This window comes from Rhagoletis pomonella, unplaced genomic scaffold (genome assembly GCF_013731165.1).
Source record: "Rhagoletis pomonella isolate Grant_MI unplaced genomic scaffold, Rhpom_1.0 Rhpom_scaffold_02049, whole genome shotgun sequence".
Classification (NCBI taxonomy): domain Eukaryota; kingdom Metazoa; phylum Arthropoda; class Insecta; order Diptera; family Tephritidae; genus Rhagoletis; species Rhagoletis pomonella.
This window is the reverse complement of record NW_023460603.1, coordinates 1-15,292: the sequence shown is the minus strand read 5'-3', so window position 1 is coordinate 15,292 and position 15,292 is coordinate 1. Positions and strand designations below refer to the sequence as shown.

The 15,292-nt window shown below is 37.4% G+C and overlaps 1 protein-coding gene and 1 non-coding gene across 2 annotated transcripts in view; both read left to right on the top strand.

The window, feature by feature from the left end:
- Window positions 1–14,795, top strand: part of LOC118753011 (dynein heavy chain, cytoplasmic-like) — a 31,040-nt gene extending 16,245 nt beyond the window's left edge. The window contains 7 exon segments of the mRNA XM_036487859.1: window positions 332–527; window positions 9,800–9,917; window positions 10,005–10,356; window positions 10,432–11,477; window positions 11,580–13,517; window positions 14,021–14,289; window positions 14,361–14,795. Coding sequence (XP_036343752.1) covers window positions 332–527; window positions 9,800–9,917; window positions 10,005–10,356; window positions 10,432–11,477; window positions 11,580–13,517; window positions 14,021–14,289; window positions 14,361–14,526 — 4,085 coding nt within the window. The 3' untranslated portion in view covers window positions 14,527–14,795.
- Window positions 14,796–15,069: 274 nt separating this feature from the next.
- On the top strand, window positions 15,070–15,141 carry Trnaq-cug. Its single transcript has one exon. It is a non-coding gene; the product is annotated as a tRNA-Gln (tRNA).
- Window positions 15,142–15,292: the final 151 nt, after the last annotated feature.

Sequence of the window (15,292 nt, the reverse complement as noted above, 5' to 3'; positions counted from 1 at the left end):
TTAGTATATAAAATGAGAGGTTCAAAGTAAAATAACTGTTTATTTCTTAACGATAACTTAAAATTTTAGGTTCGATTTAAGCAATTTGACTAGTGAGAAGTGCTAAGATTAAATTATTTCTTAAATGCAATTTTTTTTTTATTTAGCACAGCATTTTACACAACCGCGAATGTTCACGCATACATAGTACATAGTGTATTTGCGTACGTTTTTTTATTATACATAACATGAACTACACTGGTGTTTCAAATTTATTTTTCTTATCACATCTCTTGATTTGTTTTCATCACCGTTTAAATGTGCGTTTTTTGCAAACACTTTACCACTTTAGCTGTAAGCGCCATTAAAAAGAAACACTTGGCTGAGGTGCGTTCCATGGCCAATCCACCGGCTGTTGTTAAATTAGCGCTGGAATCAGTCTGTGAGCTGCTTAGCGAGACTGCCACCGATTGGAAGGCGATTCGTGGCATACTTGTCAAAGATAGTTTTATACCGTCCATTGTTAATTTGAAAACTGAGCATATCACGTACGGCAATATACTACATTACTATATATATATATAATCAATCAGCAATAGTTTTAATTCAAATATTCTAAGCAAACAAAATTCAAAATTTTCACTTACACACACGCCCACCTGCATAATATATAAACACTAAATACTACTATACATACATAAAAAAACATGCTGCAAAAATCTATAAAAGAAAAGATAAAACAACAACAAAATATAACATACATATGTACAAGCACACACACACACACTCAGTTCACCCAATCATTTAAATTGGCTTCTTGTGGCTGTTATATTAAATTAATTAAAACTATTAAACCGTGGATCAGTGCTGTATAATACATACATATATATACATATTGTATATCTAAACTTATACGTAATTTACATAACCTCCTCTCTATCTTCTGATTTCTAATCAAACGGATTAAATATATTTTTCTTTGATTACATAATACTTTTGCATCGTCCATTTTTTTTCATCTCAAACAAACGAATGCATTCATCACATTTTGCATCTGCTCAGCACAATTATTAATTTGAATAATGACCGTTAATTATGTGTGTATTTGTGTATATTCAATATTATTTTTTGAATATTGTACATTTTTCATAAACAATTTTCTGTATTATAAACAACAAATCTATATAAAAGTTGATTTGCACCAAGCCTTAACTGCAGTTTATGCCGTTTGAAAAACGGAGATTACAACTAGAAGGGGGTGGTTCCACCTAAATATTAAGTAGAAGCAAACGAAAGGAAAAAAACAAAACTTAAGAAATGAAAACCTTTCCGATCAGGGTTGGAATTATTTGAACTTTTCTGAGCTCTTAACAGCAGTTAAGCCTTTGGTGGAAATAGGCTATAAGTGCAAATAATATAAAATAAGTTCGTAATACGTATAGTATAAATTTTTTAGTCTAGTTTTTTTTTTTATTAATAATAACTGTATTTAACAACTGTATAATTGCGGGCTTGTTAAGGGTTCGGAGCAAACCACAAAAAGGTTTGTTGAAAAATTTAAAAACTATGCCAAGTTTTGTAGGAGTTAGTAAACTCCAATATAGCAGACCAAAGTAGTATTGAGCGTAGATATGGATTGACCACGGACACAATTATCTATATATAAATACGCCACAAGAAATTTCTTTTTTTTTGTAATTTAAAGTTTCTTCCTAATTCTTTATAAGAAGAATTAATTGGCCAGCAAAAAAAAAACGCCATCCAACAAGAAAATTTTGCAACCCCTTTTTTGAAGGCACCGTTCGCTCGATGTCAATGAAACATACAGCGATTTAAAGGATATATATAACTTCCTCTAATCCAGAAATGTTAATCCCGATATATAGGGGGCGTGGTATCTGACATATAGACTAAAATGTGAAAACCATTATATCTCTACAACCAATTATGTTGGAGAACTGAAACTTAGCACAGATGCATAGATTGTAAGTACCCTACTTAAGCTTAGTATCCAGCTCTTAAGAAAACGGTCAAGAAAAAATTGCCATTATTTCGCGTGTGTGTCCAAGGAATTTTGACATTTTTTATACCTCACAGCCTGTTGCCTCACTCTTTCCTCAAGAAATAATGGAACGGGCATATATTTCTGTTGCAAACCTGGGTTGCCTTGTGCTCTTTTTTTCACAAAAAACTTTAGAAACCCGTAGTAGAAAGCGTACTAAATTTCTGAAGAACTGCGTACTGCCTTAAGGAAATTTGACTCAAGAAAATTTCTTAGCCATTTCTTGTACGTCATTTTATATGGAGTTTTTGCTTTTCTTAAGAGCTGGATACTAAGCTTTACGGTGAAAAATGGTAGGTACTGAGAAAGTGGGCGTGGCACTTCCCATACAAACTGGATTTCTCATATCGCTTTTCTCTGGAACCACTTATGCTAACGTCCTAAAATTTGACACAGCAACATATGTTGTCAATACCGTACTTACGGCGAAAAGTGATAATTGGAAAGTGGTAGTTGGGAAAAGAGGGCGTGGCACCGCACATACAAACTGAAATTCTCATATCGCTTATCTCTGCAACCGCTTAGGCTAACGCCCCGAAATTTTTGAAAAAGCTATTTACGATATCAATTACGTACTTATCGCGAAAAGTGGTAGATAACGGAAAAGGGGGCGTGGCACCACTCATACAAACTGAAATTCTCATATCGGTTATCTATGGAACCGCTTAGGCTAACGCCCCGAAATTTGAAACAGCTATTTACGATATCAATTACGTACCTATCGCGAAAAGTGGTAGATAACGTCTACGTCCCGAAATTTGACACAGCAACGTATGTTGTCAATACCGTACTTACGGCGAAGAGTGGTAGATTTTGGAAAGGGGGGCGTGGCACCGCCCATACAAACTGAAATTCTCATATCGCTTTTCTCTGGAACCACTTATTATAAGTTAATAGAATTTTATACACCTATAAAATTGCAAGAATCATTCAGTTGGGAACCATTTTCTCCCAAATTTTAATGATTGTCATTTTGTGCAAACGTTTTTAGAAGGATCAGTTTGTTTGTCTTCCTATAAGTGGCGCAGGAATTGAGATCTATCCTAAAAGATGATATTTATGATCAGAAATGTTTCACTTATAGAACACATATTAGTAACGTAAAATATGGTATAACCTGGTAGCCTGGTCGTGTGATAAAAAAAATAGTAAAACCGCCGTTAGGGAAGGAAATATTATCTTTTGTTTTAAACCTTCAAGATACTTTCTCAACCGTTAACGATTCTGATGAAAAAAAGAAAGAGTATGTAGATGTGGGCAATTTAGTTTTTAACCTGCAAGAGGCTCTCAGACAAATATAATCGAAAAAACTTATTTACAGTCCGAATTGGTATATGTTTGACATATTAGTCAGTGATGAACATCTCATCTTTACATACAAATACATATGCATATTTTTTATAAATGAAAATCGAGGTTCCTTTTTCGGTCTAATTTCAAAAGCTGCTGAAGAAATTTTGGAGTAGACTTGGTAGAATTACCATTAACCAATCCGGTATTAACGTTCATAATTCGATTTGAAGTTTTCCTGTAAATTCGATATAAACTATGCTGGTGGACTTCAAAATAGTAATTCGCATAAAGAAGTTAGTATTGGTGACAGGTAAAATTCAAAAGTGTATGAAAAAAGATGTCGAATTCCGGACAACTGGGCGATACTTGTAGACTTAAATCGTCAAATAGAAAAGTCACGACGATGTTGCTCTGCAATGCTTAAAATATTTTCAAATGCTCCGATGATTAGAGGGACTATTATGAGCGCTCCGAACTTTAAGTCCTTACAACTGTTCTTGTAAATCCACCCGTGCTGTGGCCATAGGATAGGTTAGGCGGCTGCTAGCCAGTAAAGACCGTAAGGGCCTTGTTCTATCTTCTGCCTGTATGTATTTATATATGTACATATGTCATGTGCAGGCGATAGTTGCTCCTGAGTCGCATTATTTGTGTTTCTAAAGTATGTGCCCATGAACAAAGAGATCACAAGAAAAAATACAGTTGTCCGCCAGATAATAGGAGTGCGATATTTTGAATAGTTTTGGCTATTTGTCTTTTGTTTATTTAATGTTTATTAGTTTTTTATAAAGGTCTAGCTGGCTGTACACCAAACACTATATAAATTTAGATTTCAAACTTTGTACAAGAACTAAAAATTTCGCAAATTTTCACTGAAATTTCAAACTTTTTAATCAGAATATTTAGAAAAAATTGTGGAACGCAGTTTTGTAGCTCATTTAATTCTAGTATAATAAAGTGCAAGTTTCAAGCTGCTAAAAAATTCGGTTGATTTTTGGCAATTTTTTTGCTTGCAGTGCCCTTCATATAAAAGAAAATTGCCGAACATACTTTGTATGGAAAAAACGTGAAACACCTTCAACCAAAAAAAATCTCATAAAGGTTGCAAGCAAATAATCCATTCGCATCAGCCTATTGTCAAATAAAAAATATAAAAATACAGAAACGAAACCCCCATGTTGCGCAAGGTCAACCTGTACAATATTTTTTTATCGGTTGTAAATTTATATTTTTGCTAATGCTGTTATTTTTGCATAAATAGTTTTAAACCGTCACATAATTTTAGTTTCCCAAACCTCAAATCAATTTTATTAGTTAATAATTTTTTTCCAGCTAAATAGTCACTTTTGCTTTGTGTGCGCCGCCAAAATAATTATCTACATAAGAGTACGTGCTAAAATAATTTGACAGCTGTGGTCCGTAGCCTGTCGTTTTCAATGTGTTTCATGCTTTAATTAATTATTATTTACTGAAAATAATTGAATATAACGGTAATTTACAGAAACGCGAAAAGTGCGATAAATCAGCTACTGAAGCTAATTAACTCAAAATCGGTTATTGCAATGACCACTAGCAAAAAATTAGACTATTATAAATTTTTGGATTTTGGCGTGGCGCCGCCCACTTATGACTACAAATGTGTATCTCGGTAACCGATTTATCAATTTTTACCAAACGTGGTGTATTTAATAACCTTGGTACGAAAATGCAATTCGTTGGAAAATATTCAAATGGGACTAAAATTGCACCAATTTCCTGTATAACGGTAATTTTCGGATAAACGAAAACTCCTATATTTCAATAACTGAGGTCGTTAATTTACTCCAAGTTAATACTTACAACAATCTCTTAACAATAAATAAGAACTGCTATAGACGTTTAGGTAGTTTAAAGAAATTTGGAACGACAATAGTTGATACCAGCGCCGGGTATATAAAATTTGGTTTCGCCCGAAATTATACTTCATCGCTTGTTTTTTTTTTAATTTTTATTGAGCTTGAGGACCTTATTATTGATCATTTTTTGTGGAAAAACAACAATAAAATTATTTCAAAATAAATTGTTACTAGGCCTGAAAATAACAAAAACCATATATTGAAATTTTTTCTTTAAGAAGCTGACTGACTGTCAATTAGGTTGTTCACACTTGCTTGGTTATGTTGTTGTTGTTGTTGTAGCAGCATACAAGCTCCCCAAAGAGTTTTTTGGGAGTGTTGCTGGAGTGATAGTCCTTGGGTAAATATAAATCTGGGTCGTTCCGGTTACGTAGACCCGACTGTCGTGGGAACGTGGTTATCAGGTTATCTGGTTAAAAATTATTACTCTGTAGTGTATTTATTGTTGTAAACTGAATAAAAATAATAACCACATAACCCTATATCCTGATTAGCAGGCAAGTGTGAACAAAGTAAGTTGTAAGAATGATACGTAAGTTGGTAAATCGTTGGATTTCTAGTCTTCATAGAAGCAGGGAAACTGGCTTTAACAAAGTGTCGAATCCCACACTTTTTCCTAATGACAACAAAATTTTTAGAACAGTTAGCGACGATAAATTTATATGTAATTTAATGTAAGATGTTTACAGACTATATGACAAATATAAATATAGAATAAGGGAAACCCTTATGGCAAGGGCCTTATGAGTAAATTCTTAAAAGTAAACTTTGAATAAGAAAAATCTAAGTCTAAAGAAGAAGAATAAGCATTAAATTGGGATAGAGTCCTCCTTAAAGGAGCATTCATACCGTAAACAGTTTTAACAACACCCCCACAAAAAACAATTCATTACAACGAAGAATACGTGAGGGAACATTAAAACGAATTTTCATAAGGAGGTGCGAGCAATCTATAGTGCCTGCAGTTAAATCAAAGACAAAGCACATCGATAACAGAGTACGCCTGGACTCTTAAGGACAAATTCTTCAAAGATTTCTTGAGAAATGGTTACTTCAATATTGCTTTTCTATTAACTAAATTACCGACACTCTAGTGATTTAGGATTTTTCTTTATATTAAGTCGAACTCGTAAGTAGTTATTTAGTAAAATTAATAAATTTAAATCCCGAAATGTTTATCTCTAGAACTCTTAGCAAGTCCATATTAGTTAATATTGAAATATGTACAAATGAATGCACTAAACATCTATAGGTTTTGGTAGATATAACTTTAACCTTAATAACCACTTGCGCGACATCGGCAATGAGAAAGAATACTGGATTGGATTTACATACATACAACAAAGATCACTCTACTGCGATCCCGCCAACGTAAAGACCTTAATTGCCATTTAATTTAACTTAACATCATCTAATTAAATGGTTAGATGTTAATATTTTTACTACTAAACGACTCAGATCGTGCGATTATTTTTACTAGTTACTATTACTACTACTACTACAATTACTCACCACACACTCACTCTCCTACCCCGCTTGATTCACTTTAGCCGTTAAATCAATTCGTAAGCAACAACTTGTTGAAGTCCGTACCATGGCCAATCCACCGTCGGTGGTGAAATTGGCTCTGGAGTCAATCTGTTTGCTGCTGGGTGAGAATGCGACCGACTGGAAAGCAATTCGTGCCGTTATAATGCGGGAAAACTTTATAAATTCAATTGTATCTAACTTCAATACTGAAAATATAACGTAAGCATGACAACAACAACAACAAAAACAATATAATAAGTTAACTATTTTTACACCCTTGTTGTTATATTTTTTTTTTTTTGTATTCGTTGAATGAGTGGCGCAATTGATTGATGATTCGAAGCGGTTTTTGGGATGAAATTATAAATACATATGTATGAGCAACACGGTGGAGAGAATACAGAGGTGGCGCCGATGACGATACCGCTACTCGGCTCTCAGTGATTTTGACAGAATCAGCTGTTTTGGTGACATCATAGTAGAAAAGACAGCAGTAGTGATGTGCTGAGTCAATACTTTTAAGTACCCAATACTCTCGATACTCGGTACCGAAACATTTAGGTTTCGAATAAAAGCGCACATAGGCCAAAAATATGGAAAAAACGCCTAACAAAACCCGAATGTAAGAGCCAATAGAGCTTTTTTACTGATTCAAATGAAAGATGTATATATGTCGGTTCGATGCCATAATACAGAGAAACCCTTAAGGCTCTGTTATGCATACTTGGCATTGCATGCACTGCTATACCATTTTTACGTAGAAATCGAAAACCAACAGACTTCTACGTATGTAGTGCTGTGCGTTCGATAACCGATTACACGCGAGGCTCATTTAACAGATTTCTTATGTGACAGCTCTCAAGCCATGCCAAGTATGCATAACGGAGCCTTTACTTGTTTGAAGCATTTTTGTTCCAGCTGAATCGGACGATATCATTTTTGTAGGCCTGGGACAGATTCTGTAACCAGTTAACGAGAATTTTCGAATCGGTATCGGTTTTGTCGACGTTTGATATCAAATATTTGTAAGTCAACAAGTGCGATATCGATCCGAAACTTGTCGCTAACTGGCTACAGAATCTCTCCCCTGAAAGGCTTCTTCATCCGTCAAAGTATTTTTCTTGAACCTTGGATCGACTAAGGTTAAAACTGATAAAATAATATTTTTCTGTGGCGATAAGTTCAAGTGTTTTAGCCGATATCATATAAATTAGTAATGAAAGTTTTTTCTAAACCTGAAATGCATATAAAGGCGAGGGTTTAATGTAAATAATCGGTATCGGATACCGAAAAGGAAGTATAGGGTACCGAAATCTTTTTTAAGTATTGGGTACCGAGTATTGGGAACAATTCAGCACATCACTAGTCGGCCTCATTCTCGCCGCTCTCAGTTGTCAACTCTACGATGACGTCACGCTAAAATTACTCTCACGAATTCTGCTGCAATCGGCGCAATCTTGTATTCTATCATTCTTGTATGAGCAACTCCGGTTTAGTTTTTTTCATGTTTAACTGCAAAGAATTTCTTAGATTTGATCCACAATGTTATAAAATCCGTAATGTTTAATGTTTTTGAGAAGTGAAAAACATCACTCGAAAAAAATATTCCCTCAATTTTTTTTACTTTTCATTACAAAATTTTAGGCCCTTTCCAATTAATGCTTAGAATAAGCTCTCAAGGAAGATCACAAGAAATATTCTGCATTATTTCTGCTACTTAAAATTTCGTTGCTGTAAATTTTCTCGAAGAATTAAATATACGAGCCAAGAACTATGGAACAGGCTGCAGTAGTAGAACATCTGATTTTTTTTTTTTAATTTTTGACAGCCGGTTTCACCAGCAGTTTAAGTGAAAAATGATTTTTCCCTTCTGTAAGTTTTCATATTGAATTCGAATACCAGAAGCAACAACAAAATACATGTAAAAATGGCCTCAAACAGACGCGATACAAAAATGTACGATATGGAAGTGCTCAGACAAATGCGGTATACCGGTGCGATACGATGCGTCATAGAGTTCTGAAATATAATTAATAATTCAACTCATCCATTACTACCTCACATCATACAATTTGAAGTATTCGGAATGTAAAGATTGCCATACGAAAGATGAAGCATCGTAGTGTATCGTATCGCACCGGTTTGAGGCACAATGTTTCAGTCCAACTCGAATATTGTGATTGTTCACGCTTGCCTGGTTATCAGGTTGTGGGTTAAAAATAATTTTTCTGTAGTGTATTTTGTTGTTGTACCCAAAAACCTGATAACCAAGCAAGTGCGAACAACTTGTTTTTTTTCTCTAATGCTACTACCTGTTTTATATGATTTGATACGAGCTTTTATTTTGAGAGATTCACACTACTTGATAGAAGAAAATTTATTAATTTTTATGCTGTCATTTTTCTATGATTTTTTTATTTTTCTTAAGGGCTGTATTTTAACTAAGCCTAAGGTGATTGCCTCCGAAATAATTCGAAAATATAATTAAGTTTTTTTTTTATTAATTTACTCCGAGGCTCTTTTATTATTCTCCTATTTTTATCCAATCAATTGCGCGAGTACTCATTCATTTTTTGTTGAAGCAATATTCATTTTTACAAACCGTTAATTTTTCGTTGTAGTTTTATTTTATGATTTTTGAAGTTTAGTTTCCCTCCACTCTGCAATTGGATATACGCGTTTTCTTAGTATGTATTTGCCCTTAGCGTTGTGAAAAACTTTAAAGCGTCTGACGCTTGGTTCGTGCTAATTTTTTGTTTATGTCATTTATTTTTAGTTCTATTTCAATTGATTCGGTGTTGGTTTAACTTATCTTAACGTAAAATGCTTTATTCACATTAATTTCGGTAAACTCCCCACTTTGGTTTTGGCTTTTATTTTTTATAATTCTTCTTGCTAATTAGTCAACGCTTTGCTTGCATACAATACACTTTGATTGGTGATTTTATCATTACACTGCAAAAAAACAAAACAAAAACTATACTTTTCGAACCTAACATGTTAACTTTTTACATCCTGATTGGAAAAAAAACAATTTTAGCGATGAGGTGCGTGAAAAGATGAAGAACAAATATCTGAGCAATCCCGACTACAACTTCGAGAAGGTCAATCGCGCCAGTATGGCTTGTGGCCCTATGGTTAAATGGGCAATTGCACAGGTAATTAAAAAAGCGAGCTGCAAAGAATTAAATAAAGAAATTCTTTATCGAACGTTTGGTTTTTTTTTTGTTGTTTTCAATGCCCAGATCGAATACGCTGACATGTTGAAACGCGTGGAACCGCTACGCGAGGAATTGCGTTCGCTCGAAGAACAGGCCGATGTGAATAAGCAGAGCGCAAAAGAGACTAAGGATCTGGTTGAACAACTGGAGCGCAGTATTGCCGCCTACAAGGAAGAATATGCACAGCTTATCTCGCAGGCCCAGGCCATCAAAACCGACCTGGAAAATGTGCAAGCCAAGGTGGATCGTTCCATTGCGCTGCTGAAGAGCTTGAATATCGAACGCGAACGCTGGGAATGCACTAGCGAGACATTTAAGTCACAGATGTCCACTATTATTGGTGACGTTTTGTTGTCGGCTGCATTCATTGCGTATGGTAAGATTTAAAAACATAATACAAATATGGGGAAATCCACATTTTCTTGAACTCGTTCATTATTGCTATTGACAGGCGGCTACTTTGATCAGCACTATCGCTTGAATCTTTTCACCACCTGGTGTCAACATCTCCAATCGGCCAACATACAATATCGCGCCGATATGGCACGCACCGAATATCTTTCGAATCCCGATGAACGTTTACGCTGGCAAGCCAATGCTTTGCCAACCGATGATCTTTGCACTGAGAATGCCATCATGCTCAAACGTTTCAATCGCTATCCACTCATTATTGATCCTTCAGGGCAAGCTACCACTTTCTTGCTCAACGAATATGCGGGCAAGAAAATCACAAAGACCTCCTTCCTGGACGATTCCTTCCGCAAGAATTTGGAATCTGCGCTACGTTTCGGTAATCCGCTGCTCGTGCAAGATGTTGAGAATTACGATCCAATTTTGAATCCTGTCCTCAATCGCGAATTGCGTCGCACTGGCGGCCGTGTGTTGATCACACTTGGCGATCAGGATATCGATTTGTCGCCATCATTCGTCATTTTCTTGTCCACACGTGATCCTACCGTGGAATTCCCGCCAGATATTTGTTCACGTGTTACTTTTGTTAACTTTACGGTCACACGTAGCTCTTTGCAGTCGCAATGTTTGAATCAAGTGTTGAAGGCTGAACGCCCGGATATCGATGAGAAGCGTTCCGATTTGCTGAAATTGCAAGGTGAATTCCGTTTGCGTTTGCGCCAACTCGAAAAGAGTTTACTGCAAGCATTGAATGATGCAAAGGGCAAGATTCTGGACGATGATTCGGTGATCACTACGCTTGAGACGTTGAAGAAGGAAGCTTACGATATCAATCAGAAGGTGGATGAAACTGATAAGGTTATTGCAGAGATTGAGACTGTCTCGCAGCAGTATTTGCCATTGTCGGTGGCTTGCAGCAACATTTACTTCACCATGGATAGCTTAAACCAGGTGCACTTCCTCTACCAATATTCGCTGAAAATGTTCTTGGACATTTTCTCAACTGTGTTGTACAATAACACAAAACTAGATGGCAAAACCGAATATTCGGAGCGATTGGGCATCGTCACCAAAGATCTGTTCCAGGTAAGTTGGTGATACAATTAAACAAAATCTGGCTCAATCGATTTTTCTCCTAATTATGTCTCGCACAAAAAAATATCTAATATGAATTGCTCTTCTTTTCAGGTCTGCTATGAGCGTGTCGCGCGTGGCATGTTGCACAACGATCGCCTCACTTTCGCTCTACTGATGTGCAAAATTCATCTGAAGGGTACATCTGAACAAAACTTGGACGCTGAATTCAATTTCTTCTTGCGTAGTCGCGAGGGTCTTCTTGCTTCGTCAACGCCAGTCGATGGCCTCACAGCCGAGCAAATAGAGAGCGTAAACCGTTTGCAGTCACGTCTGCCTATCTTCCGCAAGTTAATCGAAAAACTTAAATCAATGCCCGAAATCGGCGCTTGGCTGCAACAAAGCTCACCGGAGCAGTGTGTACCGCAGTTGTGGGATGAATCGAAGGCACTCACCTCGATCGTCAGCTCTATTCATCAATTGCTTTTGATCCAAGCTTTCCGCCCGGATCGTGTCATCGCCGCCGCTCATAAGGTGGTCGATGCTGTGCTGGGTCTAGATTTTATGCCAAACGCGGAAAAGGAATTGGACTTGGCTGCTGTTGTGGAGAAGCAGTTGAACTGCAACACACCCGCATTGCTGTGCTCAGTGCCCGGCTTTGACGCCTCCGGACGTGTGGACGACTTGGCTGCCGAGCTGAACAAACAGATCTCGAGCATTGCCATTGGTTCGGCCGAGGGCTTCAATCAGGCCGAGCGCGCCATCAACATGGCCTGCAAGAGCGGTCGCTGGGTACTGCTGAAGAACGTTCACTTAGCGCCTCAATGGTTGGTGCAATTAGAGAAGAAACTACACTCGCTGCAGCCACATTCGGGCTTCAGATTGTTCCTCACCATGGAGATCAATCCCAAGGTGCCGGTCAACTTGTTGCGCGCAGGCCGCATTTTCGTTTTCGAACCGCCGCCAGGCATTCGCGCCAACCTGTTGCGCACTTTCTCAACAGTGCCGGCGGCGCGCATGATGAAAACGCCCAGTGAACGTGCGCGTCTCTACTTCTTACTGGCCTGGTTTCATGCCATTGTGCAGGAACGTCTGCGTTATGTGCCCCTTGGCTGGGCGAAGAAGTACGAGTTCAATGAGTCGGATCTGCGCGTCGCGTGCGACACGCTGGACACCTGGATCGATACGACCGCAATGGGTCGCACCAATTTGCCGCCGGAGAAGGTGCCATGGGACGCGTTGGTAACATTGTTGTCGCAATCCATCTACGGCGGTAAAATTGACAATGACTTCGATCAGCGTTTGCTGACTTCATTCCTGAAAAAATTATTCACGGCGCGCAGCTTCGAAAGCGATTTCGCGCTTGTGGCTAATGTTGATGGCGGTGCCGGCGGTCAGCGACACATCACCATGCCCGATGGCACGCGACGCGATCACTTCTTGAAGTGGATTGAGAATTTGTCCGACCGCCAGACGCCTTCCTGGCTCGGATTGCCCAACAATGCGGAGAAAGTGTTGCTAACGACACGCGGCACAGATTTGGTGAGCAAGCTGTTAAAGATGCAACAGCTGGAGGATGATGATGAATTGGCCTATAGTGTGGAAGAACATGCCGAGGCGGCTAATGCTAATGCAGCACGACAGGAAGATGGGCGTCCATCATGGATGAAAACCTTACATAACTCGGCAACTGCTTGGTTAGAGCTTTTGCCCAAAAATTTGCCTGTGCTTAAGCGTACTGTGGAAAATATCAAAGATCCGCTGTACCGTTACTTCGAACGAGAGGTCACTTCAGGCGCTAAATTGTTGACCACCGTCATATCCGATCTGCAGGATGTGGTATTGATTTGTCAAGGTGAAAAGAAGCAAACGAATCACCATCGTTCAATGTTGTCAGAGCTGGTGCGTGGTATTATACCGAAGGGTTGGAAGCGTTACACCGTACCGGTGGGCTGCACTGTCATACAGTGGATTACCGATTTTAGTAATCGCGTGCAGCAGCTACAGAAGGTGTCGAAATTAGTGTCGCAAGCAGGCGCCAAGGAGTTGCAGGTGTGTACAAAATGCAGCAGGAGCATTTTGGTTTTTTTTTTTGTAATTTAAAGTTACTTCCTAATTCTTTATAAGAAGAATTAATTGGCCAGCAAAAAAGCTTAAAACGCCATCTCCAATTTTAAATTAAATTATAAAATTATAAATTAATTTCAATGTCCTTAAAAAATTAGTGATAGATTTATATGCTTTGCCATTAGTATTTTGATGAAATTCAATTAATGATGTAGTATTTTTGAGTATTGGGTATTTATCACGTGAATTGTTATATTTGTTACGTTTGAAAATTATATGATCAGTATTTTCAACTGTATTACAAAATTCGCAATTTGGGTTTGGAAAAATATTCATTTTTGATAATGTCTCCTTGCAGAAAGTGTGATTTGTTAGAATTCTATTAATTCGTTTAACTTCTATTGGTGTCATTTTATTTGAATTTTTATGAAACCATGGAGGAGTATTTTAAATTTAAAATTTTTTATCGCATTTCTCCATCGCTGCAGACATTCCCTGTTTGGTTAGGCGGCTTATTGAATCCAGAGGCTTACATCACTGCAACACGTCAATGTGTAGCACAGGCCAACAGCTGGTCTTTGGAGGAATTAGCCTTGGAAGTAACAATCACAGAGTCGAGCGTGAATCCAGATCAGAAGGATAGTAGTTTCGGTGTGGCTGGCTTGAAATTACAAGGCGCACAATGCAAGAACAACGAGCTGCTCTTAGCTTCCACTATTATGATGGATTTGCCACTCACCATACTCAAATGGGTCAAGTAAGAATAAGTCATAACAAGTATGTTCTAATATTGTCACTAAAAATAACTTGTTTTCTTGCGATTTGCAGGGCTTCTACTGAGATGCGAGTTAGCAAGCTTACCTTGCCGGTCTACTTGAACTCCACACGCACTGAGCTGTTGTTCACTGTTGATTTGGCTGTAGCTGCTGGCCAAGATCCACATAGTTTCTATGAGCGTGGGGTCGCTGTGCTCACTTCGACTGCTTTGAATTGAATTTGGTAGAGAAGAGCAATTAAAAATTGCATATTTACATAGGTAAAATACGCCAGTATTTGTCAATATTATACCGTAAATGGGCATAAATGTTATATACCATTACATAAAACCAATTTTATTCAAATTTAAAATATTTACTATCACAAGTTTATGCACTTAAAAAGTGGTTTTTGCTTCAATGTAACAGAGTTAATCAATCGTATTCAATATTCAAAATATACAATACTCAAGCATTCAATAAAAGTTAATCAATATGCATGAAAATACGTTTCTGTTTTATTGAATTAGTGAATTGATAATTATCGAATAGGGGGAGTGCAATTTGAAGGGTAATATGAGCATTCGCTTTACGCGCTTCTGTAGCGCATGAAGAATCAAGTAGAAATTTTAGGAAATTAAAAGTTTTGCTGGCAACCCTAGTTTGCCTGCATCTGTTATCGATTACAGCAAGGATGCACTTTGCTGTTATCTATTCGTTAACAGCTTTGTTGCGCCTGTCTGTTGCAATATACTCTTGCGATAACCGATGTACCGTTAAATGGTTCCATGGTGTAATGGCCAGCACTCTGGACTCTGAATCCAGCGATCCGAGTTCAAGTCTCGGTGGGACCTAAGTGAACAAAATTTTTTAACTTAATTTTTTTTTGCAAGACAGTATAACTTGGAAGGCCAAATACAAATATATTTTCTATAAAATACGTATGTATGTACGTAGTCAGGAGCACATGCATGTACGTATTTGTTGGCAATATTTTTATCAAGG